The sequence below is a fragment of the Phyllostomus hastatus genome, unplaced genomic scaffold, assembly GCF_019186645.2.
Source record: "Phyllostomus hastatus isolate PE091 unplaced genomic scaffold, TTU_PhHast_1.1 phas_contig_16, whole genome shotgun sequence".
NCBI lineage: Eukaryota > Metazoa > Chordata > Mammalia > Chiroptera > Phyllostomidae > Phyllostomus > Phyllostomus hastatus.
Genome location: NW_025333643.1, coordinates 14964566 through 14985892, shown reverse-complemented (window position 1 = coordinate 14985892; position 21327 = coordinate 14964566). Strand labels below are relative to the sequence as shown.

The following is a 21327-nucleotide window of genomic DNA, read 5'->3' as shown; positions in this document are numbered from 1 at the left end:
CATCAAGGAGAAAGCTCCTCTTCAAACAAGGAACCCCCTTATTGGCTACTTCTATGAAGCCAAAACACATCACTGGTGTCAACTCCAGATAATTTAAGAAATTAGGCAGAAAATTACATATTTCAAATTCTAAAAGAAGAAATGGGGTCGCACCAAAAAGGTGAATTTTAAAATGCTTAAGGGTTTTGTCCCAAGTGGTCTGCTCGCCTTACTAAACCCCAGTTCCAGGCTGCCAAAAGGGCAGACCAAATTACCAGCAAAGGCCATCCCCCGAAAGACCCCCTTGTTCCAGAGAGTAGGGACAACAACAAAGCCATGTGGGCTGAGAAGCTGTCATTTCCAGAAATTTGAAGTACCAAGGCATTTTAAACAGAGGTATCACCTCTGCACCCACCACCCGTCCAAATCCAGACTAACTTCCATCACCTCACAAACACCAAAACACAAAAGCAGCAGCTACAAAACCATTACCCATTGGAGAACCCAAAAGCCACCTGCTTCATCTCTCTATCTAAAAAACTGAGATTAGAGAGACATTTACAGCCAGGTCATAAATTGGGTGGCAACTACTTCATTAAATAAATAGAAAAGATAGGCCAATCAAGGAATAATGGGTTTGTCTACTTTTAGAACACGAACTTCTATTCTTTAGCTAGAATACAGAGCAATAAAGCAATGTAAAAAATTTTAATTCATGACCAAACTCAAAAGCGAAGTGCTCGCTCTAGGTCATGTCTGCCTCTGCCCTGGGCAAGTGAATGTCAGCAAGAAGGCAGGACGCGTACTCACCTCGTGGGCCCAGGACCCTCACTTCCAGTGGGGCCAGGCCGGCCTTGCTGCTGTCCACCGTAAAGGACTGTAGGACTCGGGCTCGGACACCCGAGCCCACCCCAGGGCCGGCGATCTTGACCTTACTGGGGTCCACGACATCCTTCACAGGAACCCTGAAAGGGCTGCCTGGAAAAGAGGTCATGGGGTTCTGAGCCTCCACTGAAGTTGTCTGAACTTAGCATGAGAGCAGCCAAGAACCAGCAACATAACATCAAGTCCTAGACAACAAAAGTCAAGTTTCTGCACCACTGCCAGAGCCATACTCCAGGCAGACATCACCAATCAATCACGCAGACCCTCTTCCTGATGTGCGCATCCTAGTCAATCTAGTGGCCTGAGCAGCCACCAGACAGACCACCAGAGGAAATCAACATGACGCTGCAGCTAAGACAGGATACCTTATTAAAAATTATCCCACCATAGGTTTGTTCCAGGCCATGAAAAACTGGGCTGATGTTTTAACCAAAATTTCCATGAAGGAAAATGAGAAGCTAGCAGGTTGCTGAGTGTTTCACAGCAGCACTTCACAAGTTACCTTAGCTATGAAGCCTGACACTAAGAAAACCAACCAACATTTTACTAAATGACTCTGCCTGGGAAAATTCTGGGGTCCAGGAGAAGCTGGCATTTAGCTCTGGGAGGCAGTAGGGTGTCTGAAACTCTCTGCTGATGGAAAACTGCAAATGGACCTCTTTCTGTTGTTATGCTCAAGGATGGCCGAGTTTTCAAATGCTTCAAGCTCGAGGGTCAGCCACAGGGGCCAAACTCTCACCCTCTTCTGCAAGGGGGATTTCAAAGCTGATGGCATTCTCTAGATTTTCCAATAAAGTCAAAATAGCTGTGCTGTGTCCACTACCAGGAGATGCCCACCTCCATGGCCACCTGCCTGGTTGGAGCCACCAGGTCACCTCTGGTGACATTCTCTGAGCTCTACTTTCCTGTCTCATGAACTGTAGGGCCATAAAACTCCAAAAGGTACCCATGGCTCCATGTCCAATCACTGAGCCCTCCTTTTTCTTCATAGCAGTCAAACCATAATTTTAGTGCTAGAAACCCTAGACAAGCAGCTTCCAGAGGGCAGGAGCTTTGACTGTTGGGTCCATGGCTAAATTCCTCTTGATAAGTAATTATAGGAATTTAAAAATCTATAGTGAAAGAGCTGCAAAAATAAGTTTGAGAATATTCCTTTGAATGAATTAAGGCTAAATGAACACCTGAGTAGAACTGCTTTGAACAGAATGTCAGTGCTTCCTAATCAGTGTGAGACAGAGTGAATGTGACTGTGTGTGCAGTTGCTCATTATCAGGGGGAGCAGGCACAGTCAGGAAAGAGTGTGTGCTCAGGAGACATTCCAGCTTCCTGGGAGCCAAACCAGAACCCTGCAAGTTCGACCTTTGGCCTCCCCCTTCTTGTCAGTCTCACAGTGGCTTACGGCCCTCAGAGCAAGGATAACACTGACCACCCAAGGCTCTTCCTGACCAGGGGCTCTCAGGGTGGGACTCTCTCCTCTTTCTCGCCACACCTGAGATGAGGAGTCAGCTGACTCAGGAGTAGCACTAGAATCCTTGGACTTGCGCCCACACCATATACTACACAGTCACCTCTACTTCTGATGTGTGTGGGGTGGCAAATGTTTCATTAAAGAAACAGAACTGAACCTATGAAAATGCCCCTGCTGAAATATGAAAGTTAGAGAGCCCTTCATTACTGAAGTCATGTATTTCTTCACTGTTTGAACCATTTAGAGTAGTAGTTTTCAAGTGGGGATTGTTTTGTCCCCTACTGGATATATGACAATATCTGGAGACATTTTTGGTTGCCACAAAATGGGTCACTAAATACCCTCCAATGAACAGGGAAGCCCCCACAACAAAGAATTATCCTGCCCAAAGTATCAACACTTCTGAGGATGACAAACCCCATTTTCTAGGAAGTGTATATACTATATCATCCCACAGAAAGTAAATTAATAAATAAGAATGTGAGGTTGTGTGTCTTTATCAGCTGCCAGGACTGTCAATTGAAAAAACAAAAAACAAGATGCATGAATAACATAAATAAGAGCCAGCCACAAAATAAAGTGAAGATTTTCAACTTTGTAAAGAAACCGCTCTTCTTTAAATTAAGAACTAGGTCCTCCAACACATGAACAAACATTTTCAGTCAAAAATCTAAGTCAATGCTTTTTTGCCATATTACTGGTCCTACTAGGAGTTAAGATATTCCTGGAGATGTAGCTCTAAGGAAAATGCTCCCTTTGCAGCAACTACAAATGTCAGACTATTTTTCTCATTTAGGGAAGTATGCAAAATCAACTGTTCTTTGGGTTCCTTTCTAAGGGAGAGCTTACCAGGGATGTGGTCTCCTCCATATGTGATATTCACATCATAATCCCCTGGAGCAAAGGGGATGTACTCAGCGCTGCAGCTGCCATCTTTGTTGTCTCTGCAGTTTATCTTTGACTCTGACGGTCCCTCGACAGTTATGCCGAGCCCACCAATTCCTGCCCCTCTGGAAAGTGTGGAAAGAAAGCAAAGCAATACTAGTGGTTCATACTAGTGTGCTACTGACAAAATTCATTTAAAATCTCTCTATATAAACTTCTCATTTAGCCAACTCAGCTCAACTATTATGACACTTCTCACACAGGGAATTTCTCGATGATGTAATATAAATAAAGACAGATTTGACCCTTCCTTTCTAATGTTTATCCTCCATTTGTTTTTCTCATCTAATTGCATTGGTTAGGACTACAAGTACAATTCAGGCATGTGCCTTGTGACTGATTTTAATAGGAATTCTTCTAATATTTCACTTAAATATGAGATTGGCTACATATTTCTGCAGTGTCGAGCTAAGGAGCTTCTATCTAGTCCTGGCTTGCTCAGCAGTTTTATGACTGTTATTATCAGTGTTTCCTGGTACCTTTTCAGTATACTTGCTCTTTCTCTGTAATATAAGTCTCTACAGAACAAAATGCTTCTTTTATTATGAAAAAAATGCCTCTCAAAAGTTGGGAGACTTTACACATATGAAAGAAATACCCATAAAACTTCTTTAAAGCAGTTAAACTGCTTAGGGCTATTCCTTTTAGAGAGTAAACACACAAATCCCAGGGCCTTGCTTACCTGGTAACCACAGTGAACACATTGGGCTTGTTGGTAAAGGCCTCTTTCAATCCAGGTCCTTGCGCTTGAACCCGAGACGGCTGGCAGCCTTCAGTGACAGCCACTTTGAAGGGACTGTTTGGGACGGGCACATCATCATACGTTACCTCCACTACATGGAGGCCTGTTCAAAACAAAACAAAAAAAAATTCTATAGAAGTCACCTTTTTATGGGAAAAGCCTCTACTCCGAGCTTTTATCTAGCATTCATATCTACATACTTTACCATGTTATTGGAAAAGGGCAGGTTAAAAAAACAGTAATATTGACATAATCTGATTTTTAAAAAATACAAATTGTCTATCGATGCTTTCTGTTCCCTTGGCATTCACACAACCCCCACCACCACCCACTCACAAACCGACACACACACAAGGTCTTTCCTCCAAACAAGTACCACTAAGTCTACATTGAAGTCAGTCATCTTAAACATACTACCCTGTTTTGGGAAAACTCCATCCAGTCGCTTACCAAAAGACAAAAAAAAAAAAATCTGTAAAATAGAATATACAGGCATCTATAAAAAGTTTACATTTCTACAACAGAATATTTAAGATTTCATATGTCCCAGTAAAGAGGATATATGCTACTTTGATTTTGTTTCTTCATGCCTTTATCATTTCTGAAAATGTTTTATAATTCTAAATATTCTGGAAAGAAATCAATGTGTTAAAAAATTGCGCAAATGATCAATAAGCATTACATCACCCCATATCCTGCTCAGATGAGGCTTAGGCTAAACCCCACCCAACCACCACACAGCAGGGCCAGCACGCCAGGTCCAGAGTCCAAGTGGCTCTGTTGGGGAGGAAGGTGTTCCTATTTCCCCGTCACTTCTCAAGGGCCCCTGCTGAGATGGTGGGCTGAGCACATGGGGCAGAAATCATCATCAGACACCAGGAGGAAATGGCCAGGCACAGTTTTGAACAGCGTTATGTCTAAGAAGTCAACTCACCTTTTTCGAAAGGTGTGTACTCCACCTGGTAGGTCCCATCAGCATTGTCCGTGATGAAGCACTCGGTGGAGGCCCCCGAGGGGTTGGCAATGTGGGCCTTGATGTGGCTGCCCCCCACCTTCGTCAGGGGTCGGGAGTCGACCGTAAAGTCTGTGGTGGCTTCACGAAACACATCTGCAGAACAATCACACAGCTAAGAATGTCACCAACACCTCAGACCCAGGAGCAAACCCAAGAACCAAGGTTGTTGGCACTTAAGAAACAATTAAGTGATAGCAGACAACTGGTCTGACTCTCAAAATCAGGAAACTAATGTGCATTCCCTGCCCCCACCAAAAAGAAGCCCCTTCCAGGGTAGCCTCAGCCAAGTGACAACATAAGCATTGTACACATTTTGGGACAAAGGTAGGGGTTGCAGCATCTCTCTTTTTTAATGGAACCCACCTTTTCCTTCTATTCCTGGCCCAAAGACTTTGACCCTGCTGGTGTCCACGGCGGGCTCCACCTTGACTCGAGCAGGGAAGTGGGGCACAAGCTCACCGCCATACTTCATGGTCAGTGTGTACATGCCGGCAGTCAGGGGCACGTAAGTCACGGCATAGGTGCCATCTTTGTTGTTCTCAATACAGACTTCAGCTTTTGCTCCTGAGTCTGAGACAGCTTCCAGGCCCAGTGTCCCGGGCCCTGCTTCTGAGCAGTCAACGCTGAGCAGCCCAGCTTCACCCACTTTCCCGTGCTCCAGGCCTGGTCCTGATGCCACAACTTTAGAGGGATCGAATGGCATTTCAATGTCAGCTTTGAAGGGGGAACCAGGTATGTGGACTTCCTCAAACAGAATGTTGACGAAGTACTCCCCAGGCTTTGTGGGAAGGTAAGAGACGGAGCAGGTCCCATCGCCATTGTCAGAGCATTCAATTTTAGCCTCACATGGACCTTCCACGGTTAGGCCCAAACCTCCGGTTCCAGCTCCTTTGGTGTCAATGGTGAACTCAGCGGGCTTGCCCACAAGACCACCCTTCAGGCCAGGGCCATGGGCCTTCACCTATTTGAAGAAAGAATGAAAGTCAAACTTGGCCTGATGCTAATATTGCTGCTCAGCCAGTGCTGCATTCAACACCCAAGCCTGTAATCAACACTGAACAGCATCTCAACTAGGTGGGCCTTTTCCCTGGGGCCCAACATGTGACAAACTCACCTCACCACACCACTGAGTTACAGCCACCATGCAGTCGCTGCTGCTGCACATGGCTAAGGGAGACATGGCTGTGAACTAATCAACCTGAAAGGGAGGGGCGTGGGCCTCTGAAGCACAGAGCAGGACGGCCCCCACTCCTGCCGTGCCCAGCTCCTGTAAACCTGAGGGACAGAGCCAGAGACCTAACATCCAGTCCCACAGACACATGCAGGTTTCCTGGGCTGAGTGCTCGTAGAACAGTTTGCATGGACCTTAATGTTGTTTTGGCTACTACACCTCCCTCGACAAAGTGTGCATAAAAAGAAAATAATGGTAATGGTGGATATGTCATTACATATTTGTCCAAACCCATAGGCTGTTCAACATCAAGAGTAAACCCTAATGTACACCTGGACTTTGGGTGACTATGACGTCAGTGTAGGTTCATCAGTTACAACTAAGGGACTGCTCTGTGGGGAGTGGTGGTAATAGGAGGCCATGCATGTAGGGGGGTGGGGGCAGGAATAATATGGGAAATCTCTGTACCTTTCCCTCAGTCATACTATAACCTAAAACTGATCTAAAAATAAAAGTCTAACAAAAATTTAAAACAAAAACTGGTTTTAAAAGAGGCAAGAGAGAGTAAAGCTTTCACCTCCAATTCAACAAACAAGAGAGTTTTATAGGACTCATGCCATTCGGACCACTGGAAATACTCTAACACCCTCGATTCAGGACTACTAGGATGAAATGACAATGAGAATAACTCATTTTTATATTTAGTTATTATAGCATCTGTGGGTGAGCTCATTCTGTGCCAGACACCAGCCGAGGCCTCCATGTTCACCAATCTCCCCCACCTGACAGGCTCACTTTGAAGCGAGTGCCATTATACACAGACATGAAGGAAGAGAACTCAGGGTGGGGCCCCGCAAGGCCGCACAGTGAGAGGAGGAGCAGCGGTGAGACACAGCTGCCCACAGGACGCTTCATGCTCCACTAGAGGAAAGAGAACACTGTCAGCCACTGAAAACTGACTTTCAACACAACATGATTTTCTAAAGGTGCCTGCCAGGACCAGAGAAGGACTGTGTGTGGTGTTACACGAGACCACAGGGGACGCGTTCTCAAACAAAAACATAAGCTGACCTTGGTGGGATCAGGCGGCAGTGAGGCCTCCACTGTGTAGGGGCTCCCAGGCACAGGGTGTCCATCGTAGGTCACGTCTACGGCGTACAGCCCCTCCTCCCGGGGGATGAACTTGGCTGTGCTGCTCTCCCGACCTGGCACAGGCGCCACCAGACATGGCACCACCTTCCTCGAGGGGCTCAGGATCGTCACGTCCAGCTTCCCTTGGCCTCCTGCCCCTTTGGTGTCAACAGCAAACTCCTGATCCTTCCCAACTTCAACTCCTGGAAAAGGTAAGCCAATTAATTAATTATTATTTAATGGTGATTAATATTGATAGTTGCCATTTACTGAATGCATTTTGTTCACCAGGCCTCAGTATACCATCTCCTTTAATTTTCATCACAACCCTAGGGGAGTTATTAGTAACCAACCATTTTTAACAGGAGGCTGAGACTGAGAAAGGTTGAATAATTTGTCCAGGGTTCCATATCTAGCAGATCACAAAGCTGGGACTGGGCTAAATTTACTTGACTCCACAATCAGCTCTCCTGACCAGTAAGTTATAAGCTGACACTGTCTTCTCTCCTTTACTTACTTTTGGTGTTATATCAAAACATTTCCATAAGCTAGTGTTTTATTCACTAATTCTTGGCAGCAAATTTAACTCTACAGTCAAGAAGGCAAAAGTCAGAACTGGCATTTGAAAACTCTTTGCAGAGCAATCCACAGAAAACCATGTATTGTGTTTGACAAAGACAGGGAAAGGACTTTGAACCAAAACAAAAGCCCTGGGAAAGAAGTCCTCCCACTCCTACCCAGGAAGATCCTGACTCCAGGCCAGCAGAGGGCCTGCCGAGACGAACACTGCGCAGCCGCACCACGGAGGAGGCCTCCATCTCCCAAAGGATTTTCCTCACTGGCATTGTGGTTTACCTGGTATGGAGCCCAAACCCTTGGCATCTCGAAAAAGGAGTGATGAGGGAACACGGTGAAGGGTTAGACAGGGACCATTCACATGCTCCGAGCTGGCTGCCCCCAGGGACAAAAGCTTCATCAGCTCCTGTTTCAGAGCCCAAAGCGGGGCATTGGCCTCATTCACAACTTGTACATTTGGGTCACAGGTCAATTAAGGTGCTCACCAGTGGTCCCACTGACACCCAGAGAGACCCTCACGGGTGGAATAAGAGGCCTTCCCTACGGGTATGCACAAGCCCCTGTGAGCTTGAAAGCCGGTGAACAGGTGCCACCAAGGTGCGGCCAGGCGGCAGTCACTGGGTGAGAATGTTCTCCCGGAAGCACTGCTGATGTGAGAGAGGGGCTGAAGACACTGGGGAGAGCAGGATAACTGTAATGCAAAATAAACACTGCCCACTGGTTTCTGCCGGCAGAACCATGTGTGCAGATGCAGAGAAGAGCATCCTCTCTTCTCTGCATGCGGACATGAAGACGTCTGGAAGAACAGACAATGAACTGATAACTTTGGTTAACTGGAGGGAGGGGAGGTAATGGCTGAAGTGGAATTCACTCTTAACTGTGATTTTTTTAGATGAAAAATTGGTTTATGTATTTTTGGGTAAAAAAATAATTTTATAATCACATTCTGAACTTCTGAAGCTGAGTGGTAAGTATATCAGTGTTCATATTATACCATTCTCTTCTGTATGTTTGAAATTTTCCCTAATAAAGTTTTTCTTCATTTAAACTAAATAAAATGAGCTCGCAGTAATAAGATACCTAACAAGCTAAAGGAATATTCGGATGGGCGTAGAGGGTGCCCTGTAGCTGTGGTTTCTGGGTGCCAGGGAGCTGACTTCTATGCTTGACTCTTGACCTGTGTGGATTCAGTGGCCAAGGAGAGTGGGCCCAGTAGAAGCTGCCAGAAAGCAAAGTGCCCAACTTCTTTGTAATGAAAACATTCCACTGTGATGCCAGCAGTTGCTGAGGGCTATTACTGAGGTACTGTGCCAGGGTCGGAATTATTAGCTTGTTAATTTTCTAAATATTCCTTTGAGTGTTTTTAACTGCCTCCTTCCTCATCCCCACCGCACGAATAATGAAAACTGAGGCTCAGTGACGTTATGCGGCCGGTAGGTTCCCACTGTACAGCCCTAATTCAAAAACAAGTCTGTTCTGCTACGAAGTCTGTTAAGCCAGAAACTGATTCTCTGCGAACTGTCCTTTTAAGAGAACCTGACAGCCTCTGATGGTGGTCTGCAATGACCTGTGTCTCCTTTCCATTCACACACTTACTGTTTTCCAGTCCATTAATTTTTATCTTGCTCAGATCCAGTGGAGCTGCCACACCCACGGTGAAAGGACTTTTAGGGATGGGATCACCACCGTATGTAACCAGAACCTGCATGCTGCCCTGGAATGAGAGAAAACCAAGTACACCTTTGGGTGCCAACATACTAGCCTGGTGTTTAAACCTGCCTTCTGGATCTTTCATCCTACCCAGAGACATAGGTTATTTGATTCTAGTGGATATAGAAAACATCTCAGACATATCTCTCTAAACTTCTGGCCCCTGGTAAGAATGTTAGAGAAACCAGATAAAATAAAAGGAACCAATAACAACAGGGACAACATAATGAGCATTGTGCTCTGTGCTTTTAAGCATTTCCTGGATTCAACTTCAAAACAGTCCTAAGGGGTAGTTCCCTGTCATCCTAATTTTTCCAGAGAAGTAAAGTCACTTCCCCTAAGTCACCCATCTGGTAAGTGTGAGTTGGGCCTCACACCCACAGCACCCAAACCCATATCCTAGGCCAAGGAAACAAAAGCTGCCAGGGTGAAGGAAGGCTGGGTCTGTGGGCTCAGGCTCTGTAGGCCCCCGGGCTAGCAGCCCCCATGGCGGCAGACGGGCAGCATGGCCGTGTAAGTGCTGCAGTTCTCTCCGAGCCAGTCCCAGCCCCCTCCCTGCGAGCTTCCTCTCTCCCGAGGCCCCCTCTTTCCAAACCAAGGCTCCATGAAAGACCACGGCTGTCTCAGGCAATTAAGATCCCCCTTAGCTTGAAGGTCTGGGCATACATAAGAGGACCACGTGGGAGGGAGAGAGGCAAGGAAGGAATCTGGGAATCCAGCACTGGCTGGAGTTCAGCCCTGCTGAAGGCTGTCACTGATCAAGTGTTAAAAGGGTGTCGCTTTTGGCCTATGTATATCTTCTCACATTCCTTTTGTAATAACAAAGGTGGGGAAAGCCAAGAAAAAAAGCTGGGTATATCAATGAAGAGGAGAGGACCAATTCCCCAGGATTTATTCATACTGTACACAAAACAAACAGGCTCCCGCCTCCAGGGTGTAACACTTCACCGTAAAATGTACACAGGTCAGATCCAACAGAGCAGGGGCTGACTGGATACTTCGGGCCCCACAGCTTTCCCGACATGCCAGCGTATCCCGAGCTCTTAACTCCTCACTCCCAAACCCCTAACTCCTTGCGGGCTAGGCCTCACAGCTAAGCCAGCGTCCTGGAAAAACCTTCTCCACCACCTCGTGTACATTCTGACCGCCTCTCTGGAGTGACAAAGGACAGAGGGAAAAATCCTCTTCCAGTTAAGCCTTACCGTCCCATAAAAGAAAGTATGTTCTCATTACCAGTCATAAAAAAACAAAAGCTCAGATAGGAAATGAACTCTACCTTAAATAACCTAACGAGAGGGAGGAAGAGCTTCAAGGTTTACACCTGCAGTGGTCTGCGGCATTTTAAGGTTTGCCCAGAGGCCCCATCTAAAGAATGGCCTGCGCTTTTCCTGAGGGATAAGAACTGAGGAACGCCTGAGCAGTGACCACCTGGCATCTCACAAAGACTTCTCGGACTGCAGGACAGTTTTACTCTCCCCTGCCAGCTTCTGAGACCTTAATCTTACTCTACAAAACACCCCCCACCCCCCGCCAAGACCATGACCCAAGAGCTCAGATGAAGATAGGATGGGCAGCCACCCACTGCCCCATCTTCCAGAAACCTCTGCAACACCACAGCCACCAAGAGCAATAAAGCTTCAAGGGAGGGACTGCTATCCCATAAGGCTCAGTGAGTTGTGGGGTTTCCTAAAGGTACCAGAGTAGCACAGGGAGTTTTCAATGCCCAGAGGCTCCCAACTTGTCATGCCATGAGCTGCTGCCACCAGCTTCTCTAACTGCTAACAGAGGTTCGGGGAAGCTTGGAGTGAGAAACTGAGGTCACTTGAGGCCACAGACAAACAAAAGCACAGAAGGCAAAATCCTTGGGAGAGACTGGCATTACACGACTTCCCTTCCATAAAATCAAGACTTTGACCTTCAGGAGGCCTTTAAGCCCCAGCTCAACAAGTCCACTCCTCCAAGGCAGAAAGAGCTCTGTCCTCTACCTTCTGACAAGCGGTCAGAGGATAGACCAGCAGCAACCATCCCTGGTCCACTGCAGGCAGGTGAGCATGTGCAAGCTGTGGCTCAGGGGCCCCGCGGAAGGGGGCAACAGCCTGCAGGTACTTGGGAGCAAAGGGCCAGCAGTAAACTGGTAACTGTGTAAACACAGTTCTTAAATTGTCTCTGTGATTTGAGGCTTCATTTATTCAGCCATTTGGCCACAAGTCCACACAGAGCACCCATGGCGTCAGGCCCTGTGCTCAGGGTTGGGGATGCATATACAAATATATCATAATATCCTGTCCTCAGGGAACTCATAATACAAGGAGAGATTTAACCTGTTTTCTATGCCACAGAAAGAGATCTGCAGAATTTCAAGTTGCCCAAATAACAAAACAGTAAACCTCACTCTAAACAAGAAAGGACCAGAGGGATACCGTGGAGCTTTTCACACTAGAGATAGTGACTGACACCAAGACCTCACCAGGCTCCTTGGATGTATGACGGGCTGCACTTGGACAAACAGCCCCAAGTGGCCACTGAGCATGCAGATAGCCTTCAAACCTGCAGCTCTCAGAGAACTGGATGAACTTGACCTTGGCATGACTCTGCAGTATGGACCCTCCCACTCCAGCTTCACATCAAATGCAACAAAACAGGACCTGGGCTCCTGACCACCACCTCTACCGTTCAACCGGCAGCGGGGGTCATGCGGGGCAATGGGTTCTAAAGTCCCTTCTGGGGATGCAGGTCAAAACCTGAACATGTCCTGACATCCTCAACTTACTTTTTAGCAGTGTAGTGAAACACAAGAACATATGCAGGTATAGGGTAAAGCAGGAGTCTCACACTATTTTTAGAAGAGTCTATGACCTTGTGATCTCAACCAGTGTACACATTCATGCTTTCTGGTACTTTGTCTGAAGAAACACAGAGTGCTGGCAAGAAAGATGACATCAAGCTAGTGATCCCAGAGGTAAGGCTCCCACCAGGCCTCAGAAGCATTAGCAGGAAGATAATTGCCTACTTAGTACTGAACAGCCTGATGACAAAGGGGTATTCTTCTATAAAAGTATTAATTTTACCACTACTAATAATGAATCCCTCATTAAAGTGAAAATAAAATAAACAAAAAAACCCCAGGAAGCAGCGTGTGTGGAAATAAAAGGCCACACTTGTAACATGACACACAAACCTACCCCAGAGAAACCCTGAATGCCAGGGAAGTTCTCATAGCAAAGATTCCATCTCTAAAGACGTGGAGCACCCAGGGCGGGGGGACACCTGCACCTTCCCCATCCCCACTGTACCCCTCACTCTTCCCCACTGAACTCTGGCTGGCTCCTCGCGGAGTGGCACTTCTTGAGCAGTGTTTCTACAGAAAGCACCATCTCGCTGCTCCTGTAAATGGCATTTCTCACATGACAGGCTCTGTTCTTCAACAAGGAAGGAAGCTCAGAGGTTGGAACGACTGTTCTGAACACACTGCAAGAGCAGTAAATTCCAGGCTTTTCTGCAAGAATATCTGCTTCCCAGACCCTAGAGGTGTGGGCATGAGGAAAAACAACTTTAAACAAATAAACATGACTTGTACAGAGAGATAGTTTTATTTGTTCTATCCTTACAGGAAGACGTGCTCATTGATTTCAGAGAGAGGGAAAAGGAGGGAGAGAGAGAGGGAAAGAAACATCGATGTGAGAGAGAAACATTGACTGGTTGCCTCTCGCATGCACCCCGACAGGGGATCGAACTTGCAACCTAGGTATGTGCCCTGACTGAGAATTGGGTCAAAAGCCCTGGATAGAAAAATCCTGTCTATATTCCTGTCTTTTCTAAAAGGGGACCATCCGGGGCTCTAAATAAGTATTTCAGAACTGAGGGCCTAAAGGTTGAACACTGTCTCTTTGAGGAAAGACTTTGAGAAAGACCGCCCCCCCCCATAACACCTTGTGAAGAGGGTGAACTAAGCTACAAGGGCCAGGAAGGAATAACAAAGGCACAACTCTTTCTCTCTGAGTAATTAATCAAAGACTGAAAGGCAGCTGGTAAGGATGGGAAGAATGTGTATAAGAAAGGTAGATATTAGGTCCAGAATTTCAAGAGCATTTCTCTGCTAAGACCCAAAACGGAGGGGGAGTTTGGGGTGAGGAGAGAGGGGCTAGCATTCTGCTTGTTCTTGAGAATCCTTGAGGCCTTCCTGATAGAACCAGTCAGTCTTCTGTGAGCGCTCCACAGTTCAGAACAAAAGGCTCAAAGAGCCGCCTCCCACAGGGGAGCAGAGATCACACTGTTGGCCTCCAAAGTGACCCAGCACCCAGCACAGCACTAAAGGGAAAGGGGCCTGGCCGGGGCTATTGGTCAAGGGGATGAAAAGACCCTACCTGCTGGGTGGGTGTGTATTTAACAGTGTGGGAGTAGTCATAATTATCGATGATGTCCAAGTCCTTCACCGAGTCTCCAGGGAGGGAGCTGCTAAACTGCACATTCAGTGGGGCTTTTCCGGCCCCTTTTGTGTAGACAGTGAAGTGGGTTGGTTTTCCATTTTCCACACCTGGAAAGATAAACCATGAAGTGAGGAGACAGGCCTGGCTGGAGTGGTTTCACTTTTAGAGCCAGTCTGACAGGTTCATCTGTACCTGCTCTACTGATGCAGCCAGACAGGGGCTGGGGTTTGGCTCAGCGCTCTGCCACTCAACTGGAGCCCAGAAAGAACACCTGCCTTGGGCGGAGGTAAGTCTCTCCAGGCCTCAGACCAAGCACGCACACGGCATTGGCCTGCAGAGCCCCCAGGGTAGCCTCGAGCACACACACCATCACACCCGCCACCTTACCTGCTTTGCTGAGGCCGGGGCCTTCTGCCTTCACCTTGCTGGCATCATGGGAAGGGTCGACTTTGACTCTGAAAGGGCTGGCGGGGATTTCCTGTAGCAGAGATACTGTCTCAGTAGGAAAGCCCCTAACGCCATTGCCAGAGCTTTGCATTCTGCCCAACTTTGACTTGAGTGGGTGGTGAGCAAACTTCTGCTGCCACATGTCAGGCCTTCACACTCGGACATCAGGGACGGGCCCTGATGGGTTACTTGTGAATGCCTTGGTCCCCTACATCACAGGCTTCCCTCCATTTTCTTCATAGCCAAAGGAAGGTTTCCCACAAGGAAATCTGAAAACTCTGAGCCTTTACCACCAAAATTGACAGTAATATATGGGGTGAGAGGGAGAGAAATGTCCTCTAGGGACAACTGAGAGCTGTGGTTTGGAGAGTATAAGAAATCAATCAGAAATATAGTGGTTATAATTCTACAAAAAGAATGTCATACTATCAGAATACAAGCAGAACAGGTTAACTGGATGAGACCAACTCAAGAGCCACGTCTCTAGAAACAGAACTTCCTTCTAAGGCCCCTGTTTTTATGTAAGGTTAATATGAATCACCAGGATTCCATTATTTCTTGTTTTAGGTACCGCTCATCCTATCTTTCTTTCCAGAGCCCTGCTTTGAACCAGTGAATAATACACTGCTCACTTCTGTTAAAAAGTGGTAAAATTTCAGGTCTGTTTTTTTTCCCCCTTCTTGGTTTTAATGAGCCAGAGAGAAAAACTAGGGAGCAGAGTTCTGAAGATATTTTCCCCATTGCTAAAAAACAAAAAGGAAATACTGTGTACAGGTGGCCAGAAAGAACTTAGACCACCCCCCACCCCACCACACCCACACACACCTGAGATGCAAAGAGAACTTTGATAGTGTATCGCCCAGCAGCAGGAGGCACATATTTAACAGTAAATGTGTCGTTTGCATTGTGAATAATGTCAAAATCCACATCTTCCTCATCCTCACTCAACACCCGGGCATCACATTTAATGCCAACGCTGACATCACCTGGAACAGACCAGCTCATTAGCACGAGTTTACAAGACACAGCATGTCCCAAACAATCACTTCTAGTCCAGGTGAACACGCCAAAATAAGTAACTGGGAATTTTCCAGCAAAAAACATGAGAAAGGAATGGTGGTAAGCCAGGGTTTTGGAAAAAGGATGGAGGATGAAAGGATGGCAAAGATATCACCACAGAACTGACACAGAGGCTCATTAGATTTCTTATGCAGGTGGACTGCTTCCTGTTTCAAAGTTCGCTGCCCTCGAAATGTTATAAAAAGAACTTAATTCCCCAAAGAACAGCAATCACTGTGTTGGGTGAAGCTCCCTCTCACCTTCTCCAGCCTCGGTACAGTCCACTGTGAAGTGAGTAGGCTCATTTGCCTTCAATCCACTTCTCTCCACGCCTGGCCCAAACACTTTGACCTTCTGGGGATGGCTACCCTGCCCAATGTTGACCTACAAAGGACATGGAGAAAGATGCCACTTTTCCTCCACTCGGACCCAGTAAAACACTGTTAGTTAACATTGTTGCAAATAGTCCTCCTGGACAATCCAGAGCACTCCACCCTGCAGGGCACCCCATCATTCAAAGCCCACCGAGGATGACGGGTTCTTCCCATAGATCTGCCCTGGCTATCAGACAGGGACAGAACCCAGACCTGCAACAGGACAGGGCTTCTTCATACCACGGCCAGGATTCCACCTCACAACCTACCCGATAGGGGCTGTGCGGGATGTTCACTCCTCCCCAGACCACGGCAATGGTGTGCTTGATGGGTTTAACTGGGGTGTAGGAGCAGGCATAGGTGCCGTCCATCCGACTCTTCATCTGGATGTCGATGGGCTGGCCTTCCCCATCCTGCAAAAGAGCAGGTGGCTAAGAACAGAACTGTACCTCACCTGTCCTCATCAAACAGGGCCACCACGGCCTCCCGAGACAGCCAAGTCGCCATGCATTCAATCAATAAAACCACATGGAAAGACTATGATATGCCATGTTCTCCTAGTACAATGACCATAACCCAGGTGAAAAAATACTACATGCATTTACTTATTTTTAATCATTGAGAGCAAATGGCCCAAACAGAAAACCATGACCATTCAATGCCTACATTTAAATACTTTGGCCAAATTCAATTAAGTTAACATATTTAACAAATCCTTATTTACCAACCTCTCATTATAAACTAGGTAGCTTCAGCCACACCAAGACATTTACAGGGTAATCTGAAACAATGAAGCCTTGTTTCCACAAAATACAATCATAAAAATAAGAAAAGTACCCTGCTTTACATGTAGAATCTCATTTATTCTTCACATAACCCATGAGGATAAATATTCTTATTGTTCCCAATGCATAAGTAAGGCAACTGAAGATCAGATGAACCAAGCAATTTGCCATTACATTGTAGGATCTTGTCACTTGATGGTTCTCTGAACAGGTGGCCCCTGGAAACTCACCTGAGCAAGTATCTTTAAGGGAGCTTTTCCAGCATCCTTAGGATCCACAGTAAACTCAGCCAGGTTGTTGACAATGCACCCAGATTTCTCCAGACCTGGTCCATATGCTTGGACCTGGAGCAAAGAGGCAATAATGATTCTCTTTCTGTGTAATGCACCAACTAAACCCCCATGTGAAGACTGGTGACCAGGGGACAGGGGAAGGACAAACAACTGTACCTAACTTTACAGCACCTAGCTTTATAGCACATACTTTTACACCACACATAACTGTATGGTTATGGGAAGGAAAATGTTAAAGTAGGCTCTAACTTAAAAATGAAATACAGTATCATTAACCTCTCATGGAGGAAAAAACTCTCTAAAATCTGGCCCCAAACTAGGCTGGGCTCTCTGCCTTATTTTGAGTTGACATAGAGAACTCTTAGTAACTGGGGCAGGGCCCTCTGGCCATGCCCAATTTCAATGTCACCCTTGAAGGGGTAAGAACTTTTGTCACCAACAGCATTGTAAATGTCTGCAGCCCCCAGAGAGCAAAGGACCAGCAGACAGCCTATGTGCAGGGGCCCATGTGGGCCAACAGCAGCACACGAGGGGCCTGGGGGTCTCCTCCTGCTGGCCAGGCTGTCTTAGACTTGGTGCTAAATCAGTTTGCAAAGAGTTTGAAAGAAGTTCTTGGAAACAGTGAAAACACTACTCCAACTTAAGAATAGAGAGCTGAGGAAAAAAAAAAAAAACACCATCGTCCATGGAATATCTTGAAATAATAACTACAGAAAGTGGCAATACTAAAATATGATGCTCCAGGTTGTAAGAAAACAGCTTCTTATGAAGACCCCTCTATGGGCCATGCCCTGGGCTAAGGGCTGCCTTTATGAATGTTAGTTGCCTCCTTGAATCATTCCAGAAACTTTAGGAAGCAGACACTACTACCATTCCCATTTTATAGAGGAAGATACCAAGAACCAGTGTTGGCTGGTGGCTCAGTGGGTTGGGCATCATGTCAAAAAGTGAAAGGTGGCCAGTTCAATTCCCAATCAGGGCACAAGCCTGGATTGGGGTATGTACGAGAGGCAACCAATCGATGTTCCTCACATCGATGCTTCTCGCCCTCTCTTTCTCTTTCCCTCCCTCTCACTCTAAAAATTAATATAGAAAGTCTTAAAAAAAAAAAGAGTCAGAGATAAGTTAACTTGTCCAACATTAGAAAAGGACTCAGTGGTACTACCAGGATTCCAGCTCAGACCTGTTTCTTCCCTAAGCTCTGAAGCCATCTCTCAATAAGGCCCCTCTCCGTGTGCCAGAAGCCAGAAATATAACAAGTTGATTCACCAGATCTGGGTTATAGTCTCCTGTGGCCGGGTGGATGAAGGCCATGTATGGACTGTCTTTGATGTCCTCGTCGTCACACATGATGTGAATGGCATATTCACCAGGCTCCTTGGGCCAGTACTTCACGTCACATGATCCATCATTCTGGTCGTCATACTCGATCTTCGCCTGGGAGGGACCTTCAATGGCAAACCCTGCAGGATGGGGTGGGAGGGCCCCTTGGTTACATGGTGAAAAGTATCTATTCTATGTTACTACCAACTCACTCCCTCAGCCTGCCTAAAAGCCAAGTATTTCCCATAAGATTGAAATCTGTATGTGTCCCTTTCCCACAAAACCAAGCCTGAGTCTTCAGTAGAGATGGAAGAATTGTATTTTATACCCTTTTTTTAAACATCATCTAACAATAAAGATCAACCAGCAAACCTTTCTGTTGGCAACATGGCAACACATACCAAAGTCTTAAACCAATGCCCAGCCTTTCCCCCACCAAACCCACTTATGGGCTTTTATCTGAAGGAAATAACCAAGGATGTGTGTAAACAGTTAGGTACAAGGATATGTATTCAGCATGGCTGTTATAGTAAAACCCTGGAAATCACTGGAAAGCCCTGTAAGGTATATCCATGCAATAGAATTCCATGGAAGCCATGGAAAATCAAGACATGTTCTGTATTTATCTGAGGCAAAAAAAATATAAAGATTGCCCCAGATGTTTTTTGTGGCAGATAAATATTTGTATGTGTATGCACAGAAACAAGTCTGAAACAATATGTTAAAGGTTTAATATTATCTCTAATTTACAGAATATACCAAAATATTTATATCTCTCTAGAAGAAAAATTTAATGTAATTTCTTATTTCCCCCTTTTTGTTTATTTCTGTTACCTGAAATAGAAGTCATCCAATTATGGCTGGTAGGCCATATCTGACCACTGCCTGTTTTTGTAATAAGGTTTTACTGAAACATAGCTATACTCCTTTACTTACGTACCTTCTACTTCTACTCTCATGCTACAGTGGCAGAGCCAAAGAATTGTGAAAGCATATGGCGCACAATACTAAAATATTTGCTATGTGATCCTTTTGAGGAGAGATCAGTACTGACCACTGATCTAAAATGAACACATATACATCAGATGTGCATTTAAAATATATTGTTACACTCTAAAGAATATTTACTCCCCAAATTTCTGATTTGAGAAAAATTCATTCATGCATCTAAACTAAGGATAAGTCAATAATATTTGCTGAGTGTCTACTATGTGCCAGGCACAATATCCACAGAAAGCCTCTGCCCTCGAAGTCCAGTGGATGATGAATGAATGAATGAATGAGGGAGAGGGCAACCTGAAGAGCAGCAGGAAAATGAGAACTGCAATTCCCCAGGAGTATGCAGAGGCAGCCTTAGGAGGTGAGGAGACCAGGAGGTAAAGGGTAGTGAGGCACAGCAGGCCCCAATGCTTAGTCTAACACTGGGGCCAAGCCCTCTGTCATCTCAGCCCTCCAGAAGCTGCAGGTCACCTACTTCCACTTACCCAGAGACCCCACCTCAGAGCCAATGGACTCCACCACAAAGTCCGCTGACCGCCCAGCAACCCCACCATGGAGGCCAGGGCCCCATGCACGGACTTTCTGCATGCCTGCTTCAGGGCCAACTTGAACTTCAAAAGGGCTAAAAGAAAAGGAAAAATAGAAGCATTAAAGAAGAGAAAAGGGGCTAAATACAGTGAAAAGCTGTTTGCACACACCCTTTTCACTTGCTGGCTCCTTTTATCTGCAGCCCCAATCTCCAGGCAAGCCCTTCCTCCACGCAAGTCCCCCCTCAGCCATTGTTAGGTCAACAATATCAAGTAATGTGCTATTTCAGGGCATTCAGGTGGCCACTGGGTTGGCACTCAAGCCACACTGCCTTGCACTATCTTTTTGATCATTTACCTTTTGGGTAGAGGGCTCATAACACTGTGAGCCCTGAAAGGTAAGAGAGTGTGCACTTTTCCACACCCTGCCTATGCTGTAACAAGAAAACTAGGTTGAACAGGCATGAGCTCATACATGAATGAATATGCTTTAACTTATGTGCAGGAGATTAAAAATAGTTTGCTTAGATTCTCAGAACCCTATAATATGCCCAGGTATTTCTCAAGGTAAACTTAATTTATTCAGAGTTTAAAGCTGCCCCCAGGAGAGCCGTAAAACACGTAAACACCGGGTGGGCAAACTGCGACGCCCACACAGCAAAGCTGTCGACTGGTCCCTTGGTTCCTGAGTGCACTCACGTAGAGGGTGTAATGTAAACCATAGCAGATTTTACCCCCATGGCATTCCTGAACAGAGGCGCACATTGAAAGAAAGAGAATCTCAGTTTATTCAAGAGTGTATAGACACACAGCCCATTTGCTCTTTATTACTGCTCCTTCGGGCTTCCCCACCTCCCACCACCAGCATTTGATGTAAAGCAAGGCAGCCGAAACCAGTGACTTTCTGCTGCTTTTGAGAACAGGCCAAATGTCTGTAAGCTGCTCTGGAAAAAAAAACAAAAAACATGTTTTCAACAAAGCAGACCTCTTTCCCTCCTGCAGCCCAGGAAGCCAGCACAGTGAGCCTGCCCTGGGCCAGGCACACCTCCAGAGAAGAGGCAACTCCAGCTGGAGACTCACCTCTTTGGAATGTGGTGTCCCCCCCACGTAATGGCGATGCTGTATTTCCCTGGGGTGCTGGGGTAATACTCGAATGCATAGACTCCTTCCAGAAAGCCTTTTTGCTTCACCAGCTCCTCCAGACCCTCTATGGGAAGGAAACACACCATCTTTCCAATGCCATTCTAGGCTCAGAAGGAGAACCCAAAAGACAAGAACAGAAACGCAGCAATATCCACAAAACATAACCCACAGAAGAAAACTAAGTGAGCCGCCTAAGAGGGTGGGATCACTGAAACCTTCGAGATTAGTCCAAAGTTAAATATGGACCCATCTCTGCTTCAAATTGTGGGGGAATGGAAGATTTTCAGCTAACTGGCTTTAGTAGGCTTTCTCAGTTCTGAGAGGCCAT

The 21327-nt window shown here is 46.2% G+C and overlaps 1 protein-coding gene across 4 annotated transcripts in view; it reads right to left on the bottom strand.

The window, feature by feature from the left end:
• FLNB (filamin B) overlaps positions 1 to 21327 on the bottom strand; it is a 140672-nt gene that overhangs the window by 35878 nt on the left and 83467 nt on the right. For all 4 annotated transcript variants that reach the window (XM_045832522.1, XM_045832524.1, XM_045832521.1 and 1 more), the window contains exons 10-25: positions 20937 to 21063; positions 19815 to 19951; positions 18277 to 18470; positions 16945 to 17058; positions 16199 to 16342; positions 15816 to 15939; positions 15322 to 15482; positions 14437 to 14527; positions 13987 to 14156; positions 9509 to 9626; positions 7277 to 7539; positions 5398 to 5995; positions 4954 to 5127; positions 3960 to 4122; positions 3182 to 3342; positions 790 to 957 (exon numbers count right to left, since the gene is read on the bottom strand). In XM_045832522.1, coding sequence (XP_045688478.1) covers positions 790 to 957; positions 3182 to 3342; positions 3960 to 4122; positions 4954 to 5127; positions 5398 to 5995; positions 7277 to 7539; positions 9509 to 9626; positions 13987 to 14156; positions 14437 to 14527; positions 15322 to 15482; positions 15816 to 15939; positions 16199 to 16342; positions 16945 to 17058; positions 18277 to 18470; positions 19815 to 19951; positions 20937 to 21063 — 2907 coding nt within the window. The remainder of the gene's footprint in view (positions 1 to 789; positions 958 to 3181; positions 3343 to 3959; positions 4123 to 4953; positions 5128 to 5397; positions 5996 to 7276; positions 7540 to 9508; positions 9627 to 13986; positions 14157 to 14436; positions 14528 to 15321; positions 15483 to 15815; positions 15940 to 16198; positions 16343 to 16944; positions 17059 to 18276; positions 18471 to 19814; positions 19952 to 20936; positions 21064 to 21327) is intronic.